At 38.2% G+C, this 22073-nt stretch overlaps 1 protein-coding gene across 2 annotated transcripts in view; it reads right to left on the bottom strand.

The window, feature by feature from the left end:
• The window catches only part of NDUFAF2 (NADH:ubiquinone oxidoreductase complex assembly factor 2), a 62020-nt gene that overhangs the window by 6778 nt on the left and 33169 nt on the right, over window positions 1–22073 (bottom strand). For both annotated transcript variants that reach the window (XM_086771317.1, XM_086771318.1), the window contains 2 exons: window positions 18053–18142; window positions 9328–9368 (listed from right to left, as the gene is read on the bottom strand). In XM_086771317.1, coding sequence (XP_086627443.1) covers window positions 9328–9368; window positions 18053–18142 — 131 coding nt within the window. The remainder of the gene's footprint in view (window positions 1–9327; window positions 9369–18052; window positions 18143–22073) is intronic.

Here is a 22073-nt window from a genome sequence, read left to right as displayed (position 1 = left end):
TCGACAATCAACATTAGTCAAATCAATGCAAGATTTGCGTTATTCAGACTTAGTTTTCAAGCAAATCTCTAATCAGTTGCAATTTTAAAATATGGACTGCGTTCTATGCATGCAATGTTATTTTTTTAGAAGGGTATACCCTGTGTAATTCAAAAGTAAACTGACGTGACTGGTCTTTGTAGGATACATCACAATTTATGGCATCTCATTGTCTAGGCTCTGTAGAACAGTTTTTCTGACCTTTGATCAGAAATGGATAAATAATCCAAACAAATTACTAAACTAACACAGCTGCTGTTCTGGAACAGTTACTTCAGCTTGCAACCTGCAACAACCCCTTAAATACAAGCAGATACAGAAACAGACCTCTACCACAGGTTTTTGAAACAGAAAACTCTGACTTCTATTCTATTGTAAAGGAAAGGTAACTCCTTAGGATCAAACATTACAGTTCACTCCAGATGAAGGCCATTTGTGCATTCTGGATGCCTAATCCTGTAAGTGAAAAGCGAACAAATTCTTTGGAATCAATAAGTAACAGCACAAAAATTGCAATTAATGTTTAAAGCACTCCACAATTAATGTGTAAGTGTTAAATCAATATATTGATTACAAATATGTGTACAAATATACACTTTGATGACAGCCCAATACTTAGTTTTAAATGCAGTGCTAATACTGCCTTTACTACCAGCTACATCAGTTAAATACTAATTGTAACTCACAGTAATTTTTGTTTAAATAAAATCTACAGAAAAGCAATGCTAACTGTTACTAAATTACTATATTGCTGCTTCTGAGCTACAGAATCTCTGGTATGAGCTGACACAATCTCTAGGGCACCACAGTGTCGTACACATGTATTTAGCAAGAACATGTAACAGGAGGCAAAAGGAAGAGAAAAGGCACAGACACCGGAATATAAAGCATGTTGGCAACATACGGGGTCAGTAGGGGCTTGTGCCTGAATTATTTTTATAACACTGCAAAGATTTTTGTACAGAACTACATCTACTTTTGAAGATTACAGATGAAACTGTGTAGAAGCAGCAGTAATCACAAACCAGCCTGGCACCGCTGCCTTCTGCCCTGAAGAAAGGGCGATGCACAGCCGTGGTGCCCAGAGAGCAAACAAGGCACTGCAGCTGTGACTCACTCCTAGTCTGGTCGCTGCTTTCCCCGGACTCTACAGATGATGTAATCCGTACCAGCCCTTTTCCTGGTACACGTTACTTCTCCCTCCACCCCCGTCCAGCTGTGCTGACAGTGAATTAGGGGACAGAGCCAAGGCTCCATGCACTCCCTCCCACATGCAGAGGAGTAGCAGAGCGGCAGCAGCTCTCTCCCTGTGGCCTTGGGATGTGTAGCACAGGCAAACTGGAAGTAATGGGACAAACTGGTGCGTCGATACTCTTCTGTGAAGGCTGACAAGCACCTATGTTTCAAACCCAAGGAGAAAGTGAAAGTGAGTAAGAGGGAAAAACTCTAAATGATGATGGTTTCTTCAAGCTCTCTCTTTTTTTTTTTTTTTTTTTGGAGTGACTTCTCTGACCGCTCCTCTTTCTATTTAAACCTTTGCAGCTCAGCTCATTATGATGTCAAATTTTACTGCCCTTTCACACTAAGCGATAATCCTCTCTGGAATCATGCAAAAATTACCATGCAAAATGAGATTTGGTGCAAGTTTAGTCATTTGAATGTCTCAAAGTTTCAATCCTGACAGTGATCCTGGACAACAATGGTGGAAAATATTTTGCTTGGAGAGCTGTTTATCCCTGTGCTTTCTGAATAGCACTTCCCAGAACTGTAAATAATATTCTGTAGCTTTTTGTGGCTTCAGGAGGAAAATACTCATTTGCTAAGCCCTGTTCTCTATGCAAAAATGTACAATCTCCACGTCAGAGTTCTCATTTTAAAACTTCTCAACTGAAGCATCTGAAAGAAGACAGAAGCAAAACAAAACCGTGCAATGTCAACAGTGTCAAACAAATAATTTTTCTAAACTGCATCTCATTCTGGTTAAAAGAATGTGAATTCTGTTTAAACTAATCTCCATGAGTGAAGCTAGTTTTGATCATAACATCTCTCAAATAAATAATACTTACCATCAAATAAATGGGAAAAGTGAGTATGCACTGTGGCAACCAAAGGAATGCGATTTCAATGTAATTATTCAGCAGGGGGTGGGGAGGGGGGAGAAACAATCATTGAAACCTTATGGTTATTACAACTCACTGAAGTACATTTTTCCTCCGTTGACAAGGAGGTTGTCAAAACAGATAATTATGGAAATGCTAGAAATAGTCTGAAAGAAGACAGGAGCTGTCACAAAAAGTTTCTTTTTTTAACATTTCACCTTCTATCCAACTGTGCAATTCAGAAGCCACTGAGTTTTATTACTGTGTAACAAGCACATAATGCACGAGAAAAGCAGCCACTTAGTGTGGTTTTCTTTCAAACTATTTTCAGGCTCTTGACACTAATTAAAGGGACACACAATTCTACTTTACTTCCTTTACTTCCCATGAAATATTTACACACACATATGCATACAAAGCAACAGTGAGGTGTCAATTGAAACAGAGAATATTTTTAGCTATGCAGCCTTGTACGCACTACAGAGGAAAAGGCATCTAGCTTAACAGTGAAGTGACTTCTAGCACACAGATCCGTGTTCACAGAGTAGCGTTACTATAGGTGCACATCTGGCAAGTGCAGGATAGGATACCACATTGGCAGATTCAGAGATAAACCACATTTCTCTCCATACTAGTTTCTCTAGGCACTGCTATGAGAACCTTCTCTGGTTTTTCCTTGTGCATTTTCTGGCATCTCAAGATAGTCTGTAACTTTATTTCTACTCCATTCTACAGACAAGGCCATAAACAATGCCAAGTTACTCAAGATGCTCTTGAACCTCAGGACACTGCCAGTACTGTGCAACTACACGGTCTGGTATGGGAAAAAACAAGGGTTAGATTTCTAAATACATTCAGGCATCTTCTGTTACAGACAGTAGGATTCTTTCCAAGCCCCTACAAATATGATGGCATCTGAAATCAGAAATACTAGAGAAATCAAATGGAAATTGGGCACAGAAAGGCTTAAAAAATCACTATATGCCTGATATTCTTAATGTTTGCCACATCCTTGAAAATATGTCTCTTAGTAACTTCCAGGTTTAGAATCTGAGGACTCAATGTGTCTTAGATATAGGATATCTAAACCAATTTTGGTATGATTCCCACTATCTGTGTGGGGGAAGACCTGGCTGTGCGTTACACACGCACTGATTGTATAAAAATGAGCGGCAGAGAGAGAGGTAGATACTCTGCTGTAACAGGCACCATAACCAAAGCTTACTCCTATCTTATGCATCCAGCCACAATTTCAACTAGGAGCTGCACCAAAAGAAAATAATAATTTCTTTCACTAGTATTTTTAATATATTTACATAATACAATCTCAAATTCTAAATAAAGCATTTTTCAAAGGGAATGTGACCCAGAATGAAAACAGGCGATGTAGAACACAGCAAAGCTTGTGAATGCCATGCAAAGTTGCCTATCCACAAAGTGCAAGAAGTCTCGAGAAGTTCTTATCAGCAGAACTTGGCTTGAAATTCATGAAGGTGCATAAAAAGAGCGAGACATACCCACACTGGACCTACAGGTGTTACATTGTTGGACATCTTTTAAGTCTGAGAAGTTCCACTTTGGCAATGGAATAGCAACACAACCCCCTCCAAAAAAAAAAAAGCAGTCCTGAAGAAAAGGATTTTCTCTCTGCCCCCCAAAAACATTTTTTCTTTCCTTTGCAACAGAGATGTGAGAAATCCGAAATATAGAATCATAGAATCTTTTAGGTTGGAAAAGACCTTTAAGCTTAAGCCCAATAGTTAACTTAGCACTGCCAAGTCCATCACTAAACCATGTCCTTAAGTGCCACACGTGCACATCTTTTAAATACCTCCAAGGATGGTCACTCCACCATCTTCCTCGGCAGCCTGGTTCAGTGCTTGACAACCCTTTTGGTGAAGAAATTTTTCCTAATATCCAATCTAAATCTCCCCTGGCGCAACTTGAGGCCATTTCCTCTCATTCTATCACTTGTTACTTGGGAAAAGAGACAGACACCTACCTCACTGCAACCTCCTTTCAGATAGTTCTGGAGAGCAATAAGGTCCCCCCTCAGCCTCCTTTTCTCCAGGCTAAACAACCCCAGTTTCCACAGCCGCTCCTCGTAAGACTTGTGCTCCAGACCCTTCACCAGCTTTGTTGCCCTTCTTCAGACATGCTCAAACACTTCAGTGCCTTTCTTGTAGTTAGGGGCTCAAAACTGAACACAGTATTTGAGATGCGGCTTCACCAGTGCTGAGTACAGGGGGACGATCACTCCCCTACTCCTGCTGGCCACACTATTTCTGATACAAGCCAGGATGCCATTGGCCTTGGCCACCTGGGCACACTGCTGGCTCACATTTAGCTGGCTGTCAGCCAGAGTCCCCTGGTCCCTTTCTGCCAGATAGCTTTCCAGCCACTTTTCCCCAAACCTGTAGGGTTGTATGGGGTTGTTGTGACCCAAGTGCAGAACCCAGCACTTGACCTTGTTGAATCTCATACAACTGGCCTCAGCCCACAGATCCATTCTGTCCAGCTTCCTCTGCACAGCCTTCCTACACTTGAGCAGATCAACACCCCTGCCCAACTTGGTGTCATCTGCAAACTTACTGAAGGCACACTCGATCCCCTCATCCAGATCATTGATAAAGATATTAAACAGAGCTGGCCCCAACATTGAGCCCTGGAGAACACAACTTGTGTCTGGCCACCAACTGGATTTAACTCCATTCACCACAGCTCTTTGGACCTGAACATCCAGACAGTTTTTTACCCAGGGAAGAGCAAATCCATCCAAGCCACGAGCAGCCAGTTTCTCCAGGAGAATGCTGTGGGAAACCGTGTCAAAGACTTTATTAATGTTTAGGCAGATAACATCCACAGCCTTTCGCTCATCCACTAGGCAGGTAACCTGATCATAGAAGGAGATCAGGTTAGTCAAGGAGGAACTGCCCTTCATAAACCCATGCTAACTGGATCTGGTCACCTGGTTGTCCTGTATGTGCCATGATGGCACTCAGGATGATCTGCTCCATAACCTTCCCTGGCACCAAGATCATACTGACAGGCCTGTAGTTCCCCTGATCCTCCTTCTGGCCCTTCCTGTACATGGGAGTCACATTTGCTAACCTGCAGTCAGCTGGGACCTCTCTGGTTGTCCAAGACTGCTGATAAATGATGGAAAGTGGCTTGGTGAGCACTTCTGCCAGCTCTCTCAGTGGGTGGATCCCATCCTGCCCCATAGACTTGTGTGTGTCTAAGTGCTCTAGCAGGTAGCTAGCCATTTCCTCTTGGATTATGGGGCCTTCATTCTGCTCCTTGTTCCTGTCTTCCAGCTCAAGGGGCTGGGTGCCCCGAAAACAACTGGTCTTACTATTAAAGACTGAGGCAAAGAAGGCATTAAGTACCTCAGCCTTTTTTTCATCCTTTGTCACTATATTGCCCCCTGCATCCAATAAAAAATTGAGATTCTCCTTAGTCCTCCTTTTGTTATTTATAAAAATATTTTAAATTGTCTTTTATAGCAGTAGCCAGATTAAGTTCTAGTTGGGCTTTGGTGCTTCTAATTTTCTCTCTGCATAACCTCATGACATCCTTGTAGTTCTCCTGAGTTGCCTGCCCCTTCTTTCAAAGGTCATAAACTCGCTTTTTTTTTCCCCTGAGTTCCAGCCAAAGCTCTCTGTTCAGCCAGGCTGATCATCTTCCCCACAAGCTTGTCTTTTGGCAGATGGGGACAGCCTGCTCTTGTGCCTTTAACACTTCCTTCCTGAAGAATGTCCAGCCTTCCTGAACTCCTTTGCTCTTCAGGACTGCTTCTGAAAAGACTCTGTCAACCAGTTCCCTAAACAGACCAAAGTCTGCCCTCCAGAAGTCCAAGGCAGGAATTCTGCTAACCACATTCCTTAATTCTCCAAGAATTAAAAGCTCTATCATTTCATGATTGATATGCCCAAGACGGCCTCCAATCATCACATCACCCACAGCATATAAAGATGCCATGTTTTAAATCAAGAGTGAAATCTGTAGCCAGAAAGAAATCTGGGAGGTAGGAGTGTATGCGAGACAGTACATTTACCTTTACCTTGCAACTTAGTTGATGAGCCATACTTAAAGCAGACTATAGCTCGAAGAACGGAAGGGAACAATCTCTTAAAGAAATAATTTGCATGGATGGAACATCACTCCTATAGAACATCTGCCATATCGCAAGACAACTTTTGTTAATAAATTCCGACAACATTAATGCTTAGCAGGTAAACTAATTTGTATGTAAAGTGGTAAATTATTAAATCCACTTCCACAAAATAGCATCTGATTAAAAAATGTTAGTATTTGTAGCCTTTAAAACATTTTCATTAATTTAAAACTGTAAGCTCTCTAGACAAGGACACATTTCCTATTTGCCCAAAAACATGCTACATACATCTAGTTTCCCATATACATAACAACAAAATTTAACAGTCTAGTTAATTATTCATTGCTTGTTAAATTGATTAAAATACAATTTACAACTCTACAGGAATAAAGATAATGACAAATTTTCCTTAGCCAACCATATATGACCACACACAACATATATAAAGGGACAGACAACAGAACGCTATAGTAATGCAAAAATACACACATACAAGCTCAGATTCTCATCTGTTACAAAGCAGCATGTGTATATGTATGTGTATGCACACACGCATGCTTACGCTGAGTGCAGATGTGATACAAAATTCTCTGTCAAGATGGACTCCCTGATTACCATAGTAACAGAGTATGTTTAAGCACAAGATAAGAAACAACTTGATCTGCATTGACTGGCAAAGTTATCACCCTCATCATAACTGAGTTGAGAATGAGACTTGGCATATTTCAAGTTGTAAGAAAATCAAAAGGCAACCAACTGTTTCCAGTATCCCAGAAAGTGGCTTTTAAAACCCCAGGCTTTCAACCACTAAGGTGCCTTACATTACTGGTCAGATTAGAAATAACCAAGGTGATGAGCAGCATTCTTGGGTTATGACTAGCCCAGTACACAGAAGTCTGAGTTCCTCCCAAAATGAGGAAAAAGCAGTGGGGGCACAGAGAGGAAAGAAACCATTAAGTATGTGAAACACTTAACAAGTCGTCTTGTGAAGTCACTGGAGTAATCTTCCATAGAAAAAAAATTAAAGAAAAAGAGACGAAAAGCAATTTCTTCTGTGGGAAAACAAAAGCTTTTTAATGGAAACAAAAAAGGATCAGTTCGGTGTTTGTGGAAGAAAGAACAGCCTGAACAAAAAAAATTCTCAAGTCATAAGAACATGGTCAACAGACTCAGCTGGTGTCACGGCCCAGCTACCTTGGCCAGTGCAAGGAAGGACAATTCGTATTCATTCTCACTTAAGTGACTGACACATAGTGATGACTATGAATGACATTTTGTTGGCCTACAGTGTCCACCAAACCACTGGTTCCCAAAATGCGGTCGTCAGTGCTATCAGTAAGATCCAGTTGATTTGTGAAGCCATATTTCTGAAATATTTCCAATTAAAGTTTGATCATAACTCTCATAATGACACCAGATAGCCTGAGAAGTTCAGCAACCTCTATCATCCATAGTTGAGAGCTGAGAAATACTCTCAAACATATATATTGAGATACATATATTTTTTATATGGACAAATACAAAAAAAAAACCTAAAACATAAAATACTAAAAGGGTAAGCAAACAGAGCATAGAAGGTGAACAGAAATTTTAATGAAGTTTAACCTATTTCATTTGACATTAGAAAGAAAAAAAAAAGATTATGGGCAAAGGACAGGAAAAAACAAAAATCATCCATGAAAAAGGTGGTATTACAAACCAAAAAGGTAGGAACATAGGTACAGCTCCAGAAACTTACACTGTAGGAACTGTAATCCGTTTTGTGGTGTTACAATATGATGTCGACAGTAAAATTTCATTAAGGGAAAAATGCAAAATTTGTGGGCTTTGCATCCTCTTTCAGAAATAGTCTAGTCTCACGAGAAATATGTGAAAGAACAAGGAGATTTGTTACACAGGGTTTCAACACGAAATATGGTCACAAATATTCCCTCGTTCCATAGCTGTCACACAGCAGTTTACCATATCAGCATTACTGTCAGAAAGGGAATATAACATGGAATAGCAGCCAGTAAAGTTTATGTAGCTAAAACACTAAAGCAAATCAGTCCTACAAACAGGGACCAAACAGTATTCTGTACATGCTTCACTAATATAATTATATTTATAATGATATTGTGGTATAACGGTTTGTGGTATAACAGTTTCAAATCAGGAGAAAAGTAGATCATATGTATCACCCTACACTAATACAGAAAAAAAAATTAAGCTGCACTATCACATACTTAAAATGTGATTGCAGTGTTATTTTCAAAATATAGGCAAGAATTTTGAACATACAGATATCTGAACTACCTTCTCTTATACAGGAAAAAAACAATTTAGAGATTACTTGAAAGAAAAGATAACTACTTTTCAGATTCCTGGTGTATCACTTCTGCTCTGATAAGGCCAATGCACAGCCCTGCAGGTAAAATATCTGGCCGCTAAATTATTTTTCAGACCTATTACTCATGAAACTGAAGGTATAAGCAGTCCTGTAACTCTGAATGCACCATTATTACCAATAATCTTTCATTCTCCATAAATTCCTTTTTTTCTGGAAGGTAAAATATTTAGAACACTAGAGATCGACAGTACTTTCACCTGTGCAGACTCCTTGCTCCCTATTTTGAAACAGAACCAACACCTCCAGTGCCAGGAGGAGCTTTATTGCACCAATTCCAAACGCAAGGCTGCCTGCATTCTCTGGAGGTTTATCCTAGCAGAATTATCAGGGCAGTCTGGCTCATGGAAATCTTCAAGTATCACATGAGGTGGTAATTTCAACAATAGAAGTTGTATGTGCGCAGTTAACTTAAAAGGAGATCAGTCCAAGCTTAGAACAATTGCTGTGGTACCACTTCTGCACAAATAACCAGGACGAGAATGGAGAAAAATTTTTAAAAATAACTTTAAAAAAAAAAATCACACTTAATACTTCCCTGAAGTATAATTTAATCAATTAGGCAAGGAACATACTAAATTCTCCCTCAAAAGTGACAAATTACTGGACAAATGAGTCCACTATAAATTAATTATTGTAGTTTAATTACATCAACTGAAAATTTAAAGACACTTCATCTCTCTCACCTCAATGGAGGGTGGATCCTTTCTTTTTTTTCTTATCCATGCTGCAAAAGAAATAAAAATCAAATAGATTATTTCAAAGATCAAAGACAGTATTAAAACTCAAAATTATGATGAATTTGTAGCAGATAGCAAATGTTTATATAAAATTTACAACATAATTTGCCACAACCTTGCAAGCTATAGCATCATTTCCCAAAATATGAAGACTCATGATGTTATTCCTAGTGTCACTGCTCTCAGTCTTCACGGGGCAGGGTGGGAGGAAATCACCTCTATGAGGAGAGCTTGGGCACAATTTATACACCATCCTGGCTGCCAAAACAGGGCTTAAAACCCAGGGCTCACGGGCCAGCTGTTGAGCTTGCTATATAGGCTGAGTAAATGACAAGATGACTGCTGGAAAGTATGAAAAGCCTTAGACCACTCTGGAGAAAAAGGACTCCTCTATGCGCCGCAGACATTGCTGAAGCCAAAAACCTACTTATGTTAGTGCCAACTACAATTCCTTTACATGGATGCAAGATGCAGCCCCAAACCTGACTGAGGGGCTGCAGACCCCTGACTGTACCACATCATACGGCTGCGCGTTGAGAGGGAGGTACCGTAACCAAGGGAAGGCTCCCTCTGTCTCAGTCAATTCAGGCTGGAAAAGACAGCACGGATTGAAAGCAGTGGCAACGACAATTGTCCTGTGGCTCAGGTTTTCCATTATGAACCAAAATCAACAGGCTGATGACCACTCCCATTGCAAACACTGACAAAGGGACCCCACTGTAGACAGAGAGGTGGCACTCCCTTGGGTCTTGCTTCATTCAGTCAATTAATTATTAGAGATAGCTCCAACTCTAGCACAGCCACTAGTTATACAAAAAAGTTCCCTGGCTGTGGACAGGGCAATAGCCATTCCTCTTTAAAAGTACAACTACTGTAGCATTTTTCACACCTTCTCAATTCACACAACTGGTACTAAATACGCAACAATACGGGTTGCGTATTTAGTAGACTTTTCTGCTCATATGTTTCAATCGAATGAGTAGCAAATGCAAGTGGCCAGTAATGAACAGAAGGACAAACATAAGGAAAGCCAGTTCCAAGTGCTGAGATATGGCAAAATGTTCTTTTGTATGTCTGTCTGGATATCTGAGACACTTGTTACTGTGCTTGAGAATCAAAGAAAAAATGACATTTTCATTATCACCCAGTCAAATTCCTGGTCTGACCTGTAGCTGTCTACAAAGTTTCAGAAGTGCTTTAAGAAGGAACTATTCCAAATTTTAATTTTCTAATACCATCTGTGCTGTATTTTGAGGGGAACTAGGGAACGAGTCAGACAGCAAGTCCAAAACACCAAGAGATGCACAGAGTCATAATGTCACCTCACTGCTGAAAATACAATTACACACAGGGTGAAACACTAACACCACTCAGCTTCAGCAACATTACCAAACTGGTTTCAGCAGGAATAGCTTCCAATTAACATAAGAATGGAATTAAGGGAGGCTAAATGGCACTATGTAGATTGGAATTCAGCCATGACTGCAAGGCCAGCAGCCTTAACTCAAGGTTAATGGTAAAATACCCGTAATGATACAAACCAAGGTATTACTTTTGGTGCTTGTCTATCAGATGACACTTCCTGAAGATGTGTTCTTTTAAATACCATTCTCAAATATCTTTTCTTAAAAGCAGTCCCTGCCACTCTTCTCAGAGGCCTTTTGGTCCTAACAAAAATTAGATCCAAATTTGCCATTGTGGAGAAGCAACTGAGCACTGAACAGTAAACATCACCATTTCTGAAAATGTTTACGTTACTGGAGAGAAAACCAGCCCATTAAAATAATCCAGAATACAAGTAAATGACTTTGTATTAAATCTATAGAACTATAAAACATTTTGCATATATTTGTAGCACTTTCAAACATATAAATTTTACAAGAATTTCCAAATGCAAAATCTGGCAAGATCAGAGACTGAACTGGCATAACTGAGACTGGCTCTTCTCAACCGCCAGCCTTGCAGATACTGTTTGTAAAAGGACCAACAATGCTATTAGAGAAAATAGTAGCAGACAAGCTTTTCCTCCTGACAGAAGTAATCTTTGTCTGTACTTAGCAACGGTTCCAACACCATCCAGAAAAGCAAGAAGGTGGTAGCGAGATCAGATGTAGTGAAGTATGTCTAGTAGCCACTAACCAATAAAAGACACAGCTGGAGAAAAAAGGAGTAGTAGTAGTTTAAGGTGTTTGATAAAAAAATTAAGTCTTAAATCTTCAAAATTTAAGGGATTACTTTCAACAAACTATCATCTTCTGCCTCACCATGCCTTGTTTCTGTCACATGGAAGTACAGTACCACTAGTTTCAATTCCACAGCTCCCAGCACCTAAAAATACCTTCTTTTTTTTTTTTTTAAAAAAAAACGCCAGTATTGTCTTAAAACATCAGCTGCATTTTAACTTCCACTGATTACAATTAGTGATTCTTAAAGAAAAATTCTTAAAATTCAAAATCCTACAAAAATTAAGCAGCAGTTAGAAACTACTGCTAAAATATAACCATTACAATAGGTTTTCTTTCAACAGCAGACAGGACTTTCAGTAGTTATTTGATTAATGATTTTCAGATTAATGGAATACTTCTATTAGAAGATTTTATCATTTAATTATCTGCCTCAGCTTAACAAGCCACAGACAGAACAGTGAAGGGTAACACAATGACACGTGTCCTCTGAAAAGAAGCTGTGAAGCAAGGAGTATTACACAACATATTTTAATTCATTAATAGATCTCAATTAGTACCAACACTCAAAAGGAACAAAACAATCCTTAATTTAGGAAGATTTCTCATATCAAACATTCCATTATCAGTCTGTATGTATTTAAATACACAAATAAAGCGCATAGTTATAGCACTGTGCTATTTTTCTTTTCAGCTATAACAAGCATTTAAATGCACGGTTTTACAGGAGCTATCAACCTTCCTTCTTTCTAATAAACGTCAGGACTCTAAATCTTTTTCAGTTTAACCCTAAATAAAACTTGCTGACACAAAGACTAGATACCATTTTCCAAGTTACTACAGGTACATTCATTTTAACATCTCTAATGAGCTGCATTATAAAATCATTATTTAATGAAAGATTCATTCACTGCTATGTAGCTGAGGGAGAAATACTGTAACAAAATTTACTGAAATCCCTTTACAGTCATAAGATGAAGTTAGTTAGCATTAATATATAATACTCCCTTTGTGCAAATCCATTTCTAAAATATTCTACATAAAGCACAGCTCAAGATACATTACAAGATTAAAAGCAAAGAAAACGTCATCTGAATTTAGTATATTTTGGTATACTGTAATTTAGCTTCTAACAGTTTTATTGGTCTGTCAAAAGCAAAACATTTTTCTAATCATTCACCTGACGACTCCTCAGTCTTTGGGAGGACTAATATATTTAATCCCCACCAGTTTTCAGGTTCTTCTCTTTCAGATAGAATATTTTAAAAGTCTTTCAATTTTTTTCTGAAGTATCAACAACATTTTGATCATCCAACATATGGTTCAAAAATACACCAACAACTCATAACTCAGGAATAACAGAAATTTATGGTAACAATTAAAGTATGAATGAATGTATACAACTATATAGCCAGTGATTTACTACTGAGTTAGCACTAATTTTAACAAAATCCAAGTAAAGGATATATTGAAATTAAGATATTTTGCATTCTTTTTAAAAAAATATAGTCAATGTATACAATTTAGCAATGGAAAAGCTCTCCCACCTTTCTTTGCACTCTCCATTACATTTTTAGTCAATGTAGGTTTAAATTACTGAACAGATTCAAATCACAGATAAATATTTGTTGATGGAAACAAGGCAGGTAGGTGCTTCATTACATATGCACACACACATACACTTAATTAAAAAAGTGTCCAGTAACAGTTACAGCCGGAAAAGATTTCCACATTAACACTCCCATTCCCTACAATAACAAAACAAAACGTCCTCACCATTGTCAGCCAAGATGTTTCAAACCTGGTAAAGTAGAGAAGGTAACATGTATGCACTGAGTGCAACCAAAACATGCTTCCCTGCCACCCAAAGCTTTGGCAAATTGAATCACTGCCTCCATTTCAAACTAATCATGCTGCTGCTTCCAATTTTGTCTGGATGGCACTTCCTGCCTTATGTAGTCACTGTAATGCTACTTTTGTCTAAAAGGAATTTTTCAAGAAAGCGGGACACTTCCTACCTTGAGACCCTCACATTCTTTCATCAGCACTCATTTGCATTCTCATTAGTATGCATGAGATTTTCATTTAACTTTAAGACTCCTACTGGCATACAACACACTGTAATGAGTGTAAGAGTGAGCATGCAAATTAGGACTTCCATTAATCATTAAATGTTACCAGAAAAGAAAAAAAAAAAAAAAAACTAGGAGTAGGCAGGCAATAAAATGCTGCATGAAGCATGCAATCTCATGAATCTCTATAGGCATGTAAAATTACTGATCTCCTCTCAGGAGCACTATTGACATGTCCTGAGGAGGTAAATTACACATCCTACAGCAGATGAACATTCAGAACTAACACTACAGAAAGGTTATCTGTTGTGTGCGTCCATATTGCTTAGGGAAAAGTATGCACTCGCATCTTGTAGAAAAATATAAGAGGCTTCACCTAAACAAGAACAGGTAATATTTGCATTGTGTGTATGGATTACATTCTAAATTCAAAACTACAGTACAAAAGGAAACACACCTTTTGAATTTTAAAATGAAAACTGACTTAATTTTCTGTGTACAAATAGCTAACACTAAGACTAAGGAGAACACAAGGGATTATGATTCCATTCTCTTAACACTGAGCATGCTTCAGTTTTACAAAGGCCTTAATGGACATTCAGAAATTCTGTAAAATTCACAGGTCTGGGAACTTAGGAAATGCAATCCTCTGCAGCACTTAAAACTAACATCTTCAGGAGAAATTTCCAGGCAAACCCTTCAGGAGTAAGCCCTCGGCCCTGTATTCAGTAAACTCTCAGGATTAACACACAAACATCCCCTCCAGAGTTGGAGAAACAGTTTGCACAGATTGAGCCTAATCTGGGTGATTGGTTTATCTACTCGCTTTACAGCTTTCCACCCGGTCTCCGTGACCTTATTACGTGTTTGTAATCTGATAAAGACATTGTCAAAATCAGCCCCTTAGTTTACCAGCTGTCCCAGCTCAATGTCTCAGATATACAATAAGATTCAACTCAGACCTTCTCTGAATTTCACTATAGCCTGCTCCTATTCCTTAAACAATCCTCTGTCCCCGGTTTTGTGAAAGTCCTCCTCAGACAACTCATGCCCTTAAATATTTCAGTACTTCTATTCATTTTAGTCGCAAGAGGTTTCTTATCTAGCCACACAGTGTGATGCAGGGAAACAAGGAGAGGGAAAGGGTGCTGGGACTGCTTTTAAATCAGGTGGCCATTAATGATTATCCACAAGTGAAAAAACAGAGTCCTGGCAGAACAAAGACAGCACAGGTGAAAGCAGCTCTCTGCAGATCCCAAGAGAAAGGAGAGGAAATAAGGCAAAAGAAAATATAGCACAGTCCTTAAAGTGAAGAGCCTGAAAAGGCCAGGCAAGCAGACTGCTATTGCTGACCCAGCCAAAACCGAAGCAGAAAGGCCGCAGATGTCAAAGTGCGCACACAAGATTTGAAGAGCAGGCCTCTGAAGATGTAAGCATATGCCCAGTAGAGAGGAAAAAAAATTCCAAGAGTAAAAAGAAAACAGAAGAAAGAAATATTATATAGCCTTCTAACCTTATACTCATCTTTTACTGTTCACAGAAAACAGCAACTATTTCAGAAATCTTTCTGCAAAGTCTCGGACTATTTGCTGGAATGATCAGCATCCACAACAGCACAAATTATAAAGTGAACACCCACAGAAAGAATGCATTGGGAAATTTTCAAGGTTCTGGACAGAAGATAGAGAATTAAAGTTCAGCACAGGTCTTGTGGGCCTCCTGGGAACCTTCTAGACCAGTCTTAAAGAGGAAAAAATGGGGACAGAATTGTAATGAGCCTTTCATCAAAGCATGTCTAAAGATCTTGTATTAAACTGTTCCCACTCAGATAAAATGGCTTCTGTAGTATTATTTGAACGTTCTGCTCTTTCATTCTTTCACATTTCTTACTCATTCAGAATTTTTCATTTTACAGGAGGCAGAGTAATGAATTAAACTGCATCCCTAATTCACATCCCAGTATATAGCAAAGGCACAGTAGTTCTCTGAACAGCCTCTATACCCACAGCCGAAGTACCAGTTTTGCCTTTTAAAAATTATGTTATACTTCCACAAAACTGTTTGTAATGTTTAAATTGGCATTGGACAAAAAAAAAAATACAGGTTAGCCTCTTTTGTGGAATTCCTATAAATTATCTGGCAGAAACACACACTACACACACATTCTGCTTAAGGAATGCACAGGGGGAAAATGCACGTATCTTTTCTTCCTGTTTCTAGAGAAACTCAGTACTTAAGAGGAAAAGACTGCTACCTATTTGCATACTGTAAATTTTCCTTTTTTCAGTGAATTTGTTCTATTCGGTGCTGACAAAATCACAAAGAAAAAAAATGCAGTTACAAAGATAAGGAAGTTAAGCATTAAAAGTGTAAATGCAGCTCATAAAAACTGGACTGGCCCATTGTCTTTTCTTCTTTAAAACAAACCTGAGTAAGACACCTTGACTCGCAAAAGTGCAACTCAGGTCTGGCAGCTGTATCTTTTTACGCGAGTTAATACTGCAGGGTACCTGACCTGCCACTCCACGTTCCCCCGTACTGGTGCTTGCCCAAAGCATCCTTCCAAACAGCTGTACCCTCCCATGCACCACACTGTCAAGTCACACAGATTTGTGCTAAGGTTTCTGAACAGAGATGTAGTGCAGGCTTATTAGTGCTACACTGATTCCAGCAGTCCTAAGAAACAGGTTCACGTAGCAAGTGGGTTGAACCAGTCTAAGACACTCCGTGGAAGGACAACTAGCCCATACCCGTCTGAGACAGTCTGACTGTCCATGTTGTTTCCTGTTAATTCCAGTCAAATGCAGGCAGAAACTATTGGATTGCACTTTTTGACGCTTAAAAGGCAGCAGCAGGTCTAGATGAGAATTCATTCACAGTAGAGCTGAGTTACTTGAGATTTTACATATGCTTCTCAGTGTTTGTGGTGCCAAGTGATGGCATGACAGTCACACAGACGTAAGATCATCAGCAGTGGCTGGAGAACTTTTGGGTGAGGAAGCAGATGCTCAGAAATCAGATTAGGTAGATACCCAGTCAAGCACCAGATGATTTAGTAAGGACAAGCCTACCAGGCAACCTGCCAGCCAGCTGTGAGTACTGTGGCAGCAGAAGACAGAAGCTGTTGATACTGTGGTTCCACCACAGATGGCAAATGCTGCTAACAGAATTGAAATATCTTTGAGAAGCTTTTAGCTGCTAACATCAGCTTTAGTTGATTATAAAAAAAAAACAACCGTAGGAATCAGTGTAATAACAACAATAAAATGCAAGATGGGAATCTTTGATATTTCTCTACTGACTCCAGGAAAGGATGTAATGGGACCAAAGTTTTCTCTTCGCTCAGTACCATCTACCTCAGGGCTAACAGTGAGCAAAAGGAAAGAGAATGAAGTAAAGCACGTATATTTCCTCAAAACACACTGTAGCCTCCATTAATTTGGAGTTCGTGGACAAATTAAACCACAGTGGTGTCTGTACAAGAGAAGGATTCTTTTTCCATTAATTCTTTTAAACTTTTTGAACTCATGCAAACTTCCAGCAAGCAGAATATTCAACGACAAGGAATTCCACAGTTTAACTGCATACTGCTTAAAATAAAGAAGTTTGTTTGCTTTAAACCCACCAACTTCTGGGCAATGCCTAGATATTACTCTCCTCAAAAAGCATGCTGAATGATGGGTAGACTCTGTCTATTATTTCAGGAGTTTCTTGCTTATGCTAGAGAGTCCTAGATTTTAAGCCACATTCAGCTCCACACTTGGTTCAAGCTCCTAGGGCCTCAAGGACCAACATACACTCCCTCTCCGCTTTCTCTCTTTCTCCAAGGGCTGCTCAGCTAATCCTAAGGAATTTCTCTAGCCTCCATGAATTTCTTTCTACGTTTCAAATTTTCAGCCAGAACTTTCATCAGAACTGGGAAAAAAACAGTTAATTATTAACAGGTTCTTCAACTCCCTACAACATTGTACAAGGAAGAGTAGAGGAAATCAAATACTACCATACAAAAAAAAAAAAAAAAAAAAAAAAAAAAGCCTCATCACTGTGCCACTAATAATTCAACTGACCTACAAATTAACACTGCAGTGAAGGCATAATTAGGACGTTTAACACATTTAGTTTTGGTTTTTCTATCAGATCTCCCTCAGGCACAAATATTTTCACATTTAATAGGAGAAAGCCATGACCATACAGGCTTTATTTACATTTTTATTAAGTACTGATTTCCTAAACATAATTTATCCTATTTGTAAAGAGGTTACTTTAACAATTATGCAGTTAAACAAAAGCCTGCATTACTCAAAATGAAAGATAACAGACAACCTACTCACATAGTCAGGCTTTCAATTAAAAAAATAGAATCTACATTCAATGGCAAAATTATCTTGAAATAAACTCAAAACATTCAGGATTTACCTTCCCATTCTGTTGGAAAATCACCCATTTCATACTGATATGGTTGACGATTTATTGCTTCTACAAATCTTCTTTCTGGTATAATCTGCCCTACAGCAGGAAAAAAAAAAGAAAAAAGGCAGTTAAATACATTTCTATATAATATTTAAATTGTTGATTATGTTACTGTTTTGAAAGAACTGTACTTATTCATACAAGTGCAATGATGTCTACAGGATAAAAATGAAGGATTAAAATACTAAGAAAAGTATTATCACCTACAAGTCCATTTGAAATGTTGTGTTTCAGTAACTTTAACAAAAGCTTGCATGTTCTACAGTTGGCCTGGATTGCTAATGACAAATACATTTCAACCCAAGTTATCCATCTTAGTTTATCCCTTCCTTTGAGAATGCTTCTCTGAAGAAGTGTCAATCAGTTTTCTATCAATGTTTTTTTCCTTCACCTGGATATCTTCCACACCACTGCTGGTGAGGGATCAGAAACTTGATGCTGTTCTCAAGTCAAAAAACAGCACTGCAAGTTCACTAGTTAGCTTTGCAAAGTGGTCAGGCCACACAGAATCACAGAATGGTTTGGGTTGGAAGGGACCTTTAAAGGTCATCTAGTCCAACCCCCCTGCAAGGAGCAGGGACATCTCCAACCAGATCAGGTTGCTCAGAGCCACCTCCATCTACATCATCTCCAACCACTGGCAACTGCTCTGTGCATGTGACTCTTTTCACAGATGCTTGCAAACTAAATATTTTCTATGTTAAAAACAAAAAACCAGTAGGCAGCTCTCTGGTAGGGAACATTTAGCATATTGAAAGGGGAGCCAGTGTGGAGAACCTGGATCTACTCTCTTCCAAGGAGATTCTACTACTGCCAAAGAGGAAGAATTAGTGTTCAACCAATGATGCAGCACATCATTCTAAATCTTAACCACTGCAGCTTTCACTTATGAAAGAGTATTTTAATTTGCTTTTTAAATTAGTGGATACTAGAAAGATGTGCAAGTCCCCTATCCCTCACCCAAAAAAAAACCTAACAACATTCCCCAGGCTTTTTCTCCCAGCTTTTTATCTTCCTGGGAGGCTGATATGGAGAAATTTGACATTTTGAGAAAATACCTGTATAAAATATTTTCTTTCATACTGATGTTATTAATGCAGTTCATTCCTTCAGTATGCTTTTAACAAGTATTTCAAATGAAGTTATTTTAAACTGATAGCAGTCAGGAGTTACAATTCACTCATCTCTAGTTAACAGCTAAACTGCATACTATTGTTCATTATTAAGTATTTAATACAGTAAAATAAGAACTTGCATAGAAACTGCAGTTCCTTTTCTAATTACCTTCTTTAACTTTATAATATTTCTTCTTATTTTTAAACAATGCAACATTTCTAGTGTTTTGCCATCAGGCAAAGAATTAGTGTAGCACACTTAAATCTCCAAGATTAGATATTTTCACTCAGTGCTGAAAGATATGTGTTTTATAAGTACACAATTCCTATATGCTGAAGATACTGTATTTCATACATTTGCTTTAAAATAATTTCCTTTCTACAATATCATGGATCAATTCATATCTCAAACTCTTCATATAGCAAAACAAAAATACAGGATTACTTTCTTCTCATGCAGAAGATTTCCAGGAAAGCTGAAGACCTATCTAGTTAGGTCTGATCCTATAGAAAGTCTCAGAATTAACACTCTTCCTCATTACTGGAAAGTCACTAGATTTTACCGTTAGCACAGCACCTTTTAAAACACTGTCCATAATCTGAGTCCTGCACATAACTGGGTAGAACCATAGAACGGTGTGAGTAAACTGACATAAGCAAAAGTAACAAAGCAGCATATTTTTCTACCTGCTACCACAATTTTTGATTGATGTTATATCTTTATGCATTCCCAAATAAAACATTTTTAACTTTATCGACTTTAACAAAACACACCACTTTTTATACTGCTGCAAGCTTTCATAAGATACATGCAAAAAATTTCATTCTCTAGATCCTACAGTCAAATCACATGTAGAGCTGAACTCAGAAAATTCTTTCCCAAATACGTTGTTTTGAAGAATCATCACACAGTACTGCTCATGGCTTTCAAGTCTCTCCACATTTGCGATGCACACACAACATTAACCAACTTCAACTCTCTGATTTGCCTTGTCCCCTAGGTTTCTTCTGGCAGACCACCACTGACAAATGACTTACGTAGACTTTTCCAGTGATCACACTGAGGCCTCTTTAGATGTAATTAAAAACTTTTACAGTTTAGATAAGTGTTTTCTCATACTAAAGATATTGACTATTTCACTTTATATTAATTCACTCCCATGTTTTCAAATAAATACTGTGATCTTTGCTATTGCAACTCAATAAACATCACTCGTAAGTGTATACATGTGAAGCAATTACAAATAGCAATGTAAGAATCACTATTTAGTAACTTTAAAACTAACCTCATTTTCAGGTGACCACTAGATTTTAGAAACATAGAAAAATCATTAATACGTCACACTGGGATTCTATAAAACACAACATATCCAAAGAATAACAGCCAATAACTCACAAAACATAAAGCAGATTACTTCAGAAAAAATTTAACAGATGTACAGAATACTCACGTAGAATACTCAGATACAACATAATTTACTCAAAACAGTGAAGTAGCCAAGATTTGCAACTTAGCAGGAGTTACAAGGAGGCAAAATGGCCAAGAAGTCTAAGTAATGGACAGATCTTTCTAACACAGTAATTATGCATTTTAGATTTATATACTTTCTTACTGCACATATTTTCTCTAAGCCTTTCTGTCCCACTCTATCTGAAAGTCAATGATGACTGAAGTGAATTTGTATAAAAGCCTGTAAACAAAAGTGTTTAACAGAAGTTAGGCAGCCTGCTGGCATGAGAAAGGTGTTGCCAAAGCCAGCAAGGCAAATCCTAAGCAAAATGTGAAGGGGTACCAAATTACTTAATGAATAATTTTCTAAATTTCTACAACCTTATCTATAGACTATTAAGTCTAGAAACCAAGTTATACTTACGCAACAAAAACATGGTTAACTGTAGGTAGGCACAAATTTTATAAAACAAATATTTTAATTTTTCACTTTCTTCTAAGGAAGAGCCCCTCTTCTATGGACAAAACATCCTACTTGATTCCACTGCAGTCACTAAATCTGATACATCCACATTTGCATTAAGAAGAAAGCACTGAAGAACCTTCCACATCAAAATACTTAAATAATGAATAACCCCAAACTTGTGTTGTTCTATTACAAAATTATTATTCTTCCCCTATCAACTTCTTAAAGATATATATATATTATTTTAAAGATCTCCGGTAGCCCTAGATTGATTTTCACTGTTTACAAAATTGTTATTTAAAAAATGTTTCTCTTTTAAACCTCCAAACAAGTTTGTCTAGTGTGTACAGCTGGGACAAACCATGGCACACATGATCAGTGAGAGGAGAAATGGCACCATCAACACGGAATTCACATTCAGCTTTACAAAGTTGTCTGCAAGTACTATTTTCTTTCCAAAGGAAGATCTATTTCTTCAGATTTCTATTGAAGGTTTGAAGTCAGGACAATTTCTTCCATTTTTGGGAACACATACTGTTAAAGGAAAAGACTCACATGCAGTATAAGTCTTTCTTTCTCTCTTCACTTCCCAAAAGAAGTCAGCTGACAGCGCCAGCATCATAGTCATTCCATCTCAGTATTAACTGCTGTTCCTAACTATCCCACACTGTGTACCAAAATCATTATTCCCACCTTGCTCTGATCTTCTACAGCACTTACAACTGATGTCTAATAAGGTGGAAACAGTTGGCCATGTTTAATTCACTTGGTTAACAGATTTTGCCAATACAATTCCTTAAATATTATTCGTATCCCGCTAACAATGGATTTGACACGGTACAAAAAGACTAAGGGTAGGCTCATGTTGCAACAGAAGCTGAAGACAGCCAATACAGTTTTGAGCAAGTTTACATCCCAGAAAATCTAGTCACAGCA

The sequence above is a fragment of the Chlamydotis macqueenii genome, chromosome Z (assembly GCF_036417535.1).
Source record: "Chlamydotis macqueenii isolate bChlMac1 chromosome Z, bChlMac1.mat, whole genome shotgun sequence".
Lineage (NCBI taxonomy): Eukaryota > Metazoa > Chordata > Aves > Otidiformes > Otididae > Chlamydotis > Chlamydotis macqueenii.
The sequence above is the reverse complement of the archived record's forward strand: the minus strand, read 5'-3'. Positions and strand labels throughout refer to the sequence as shown.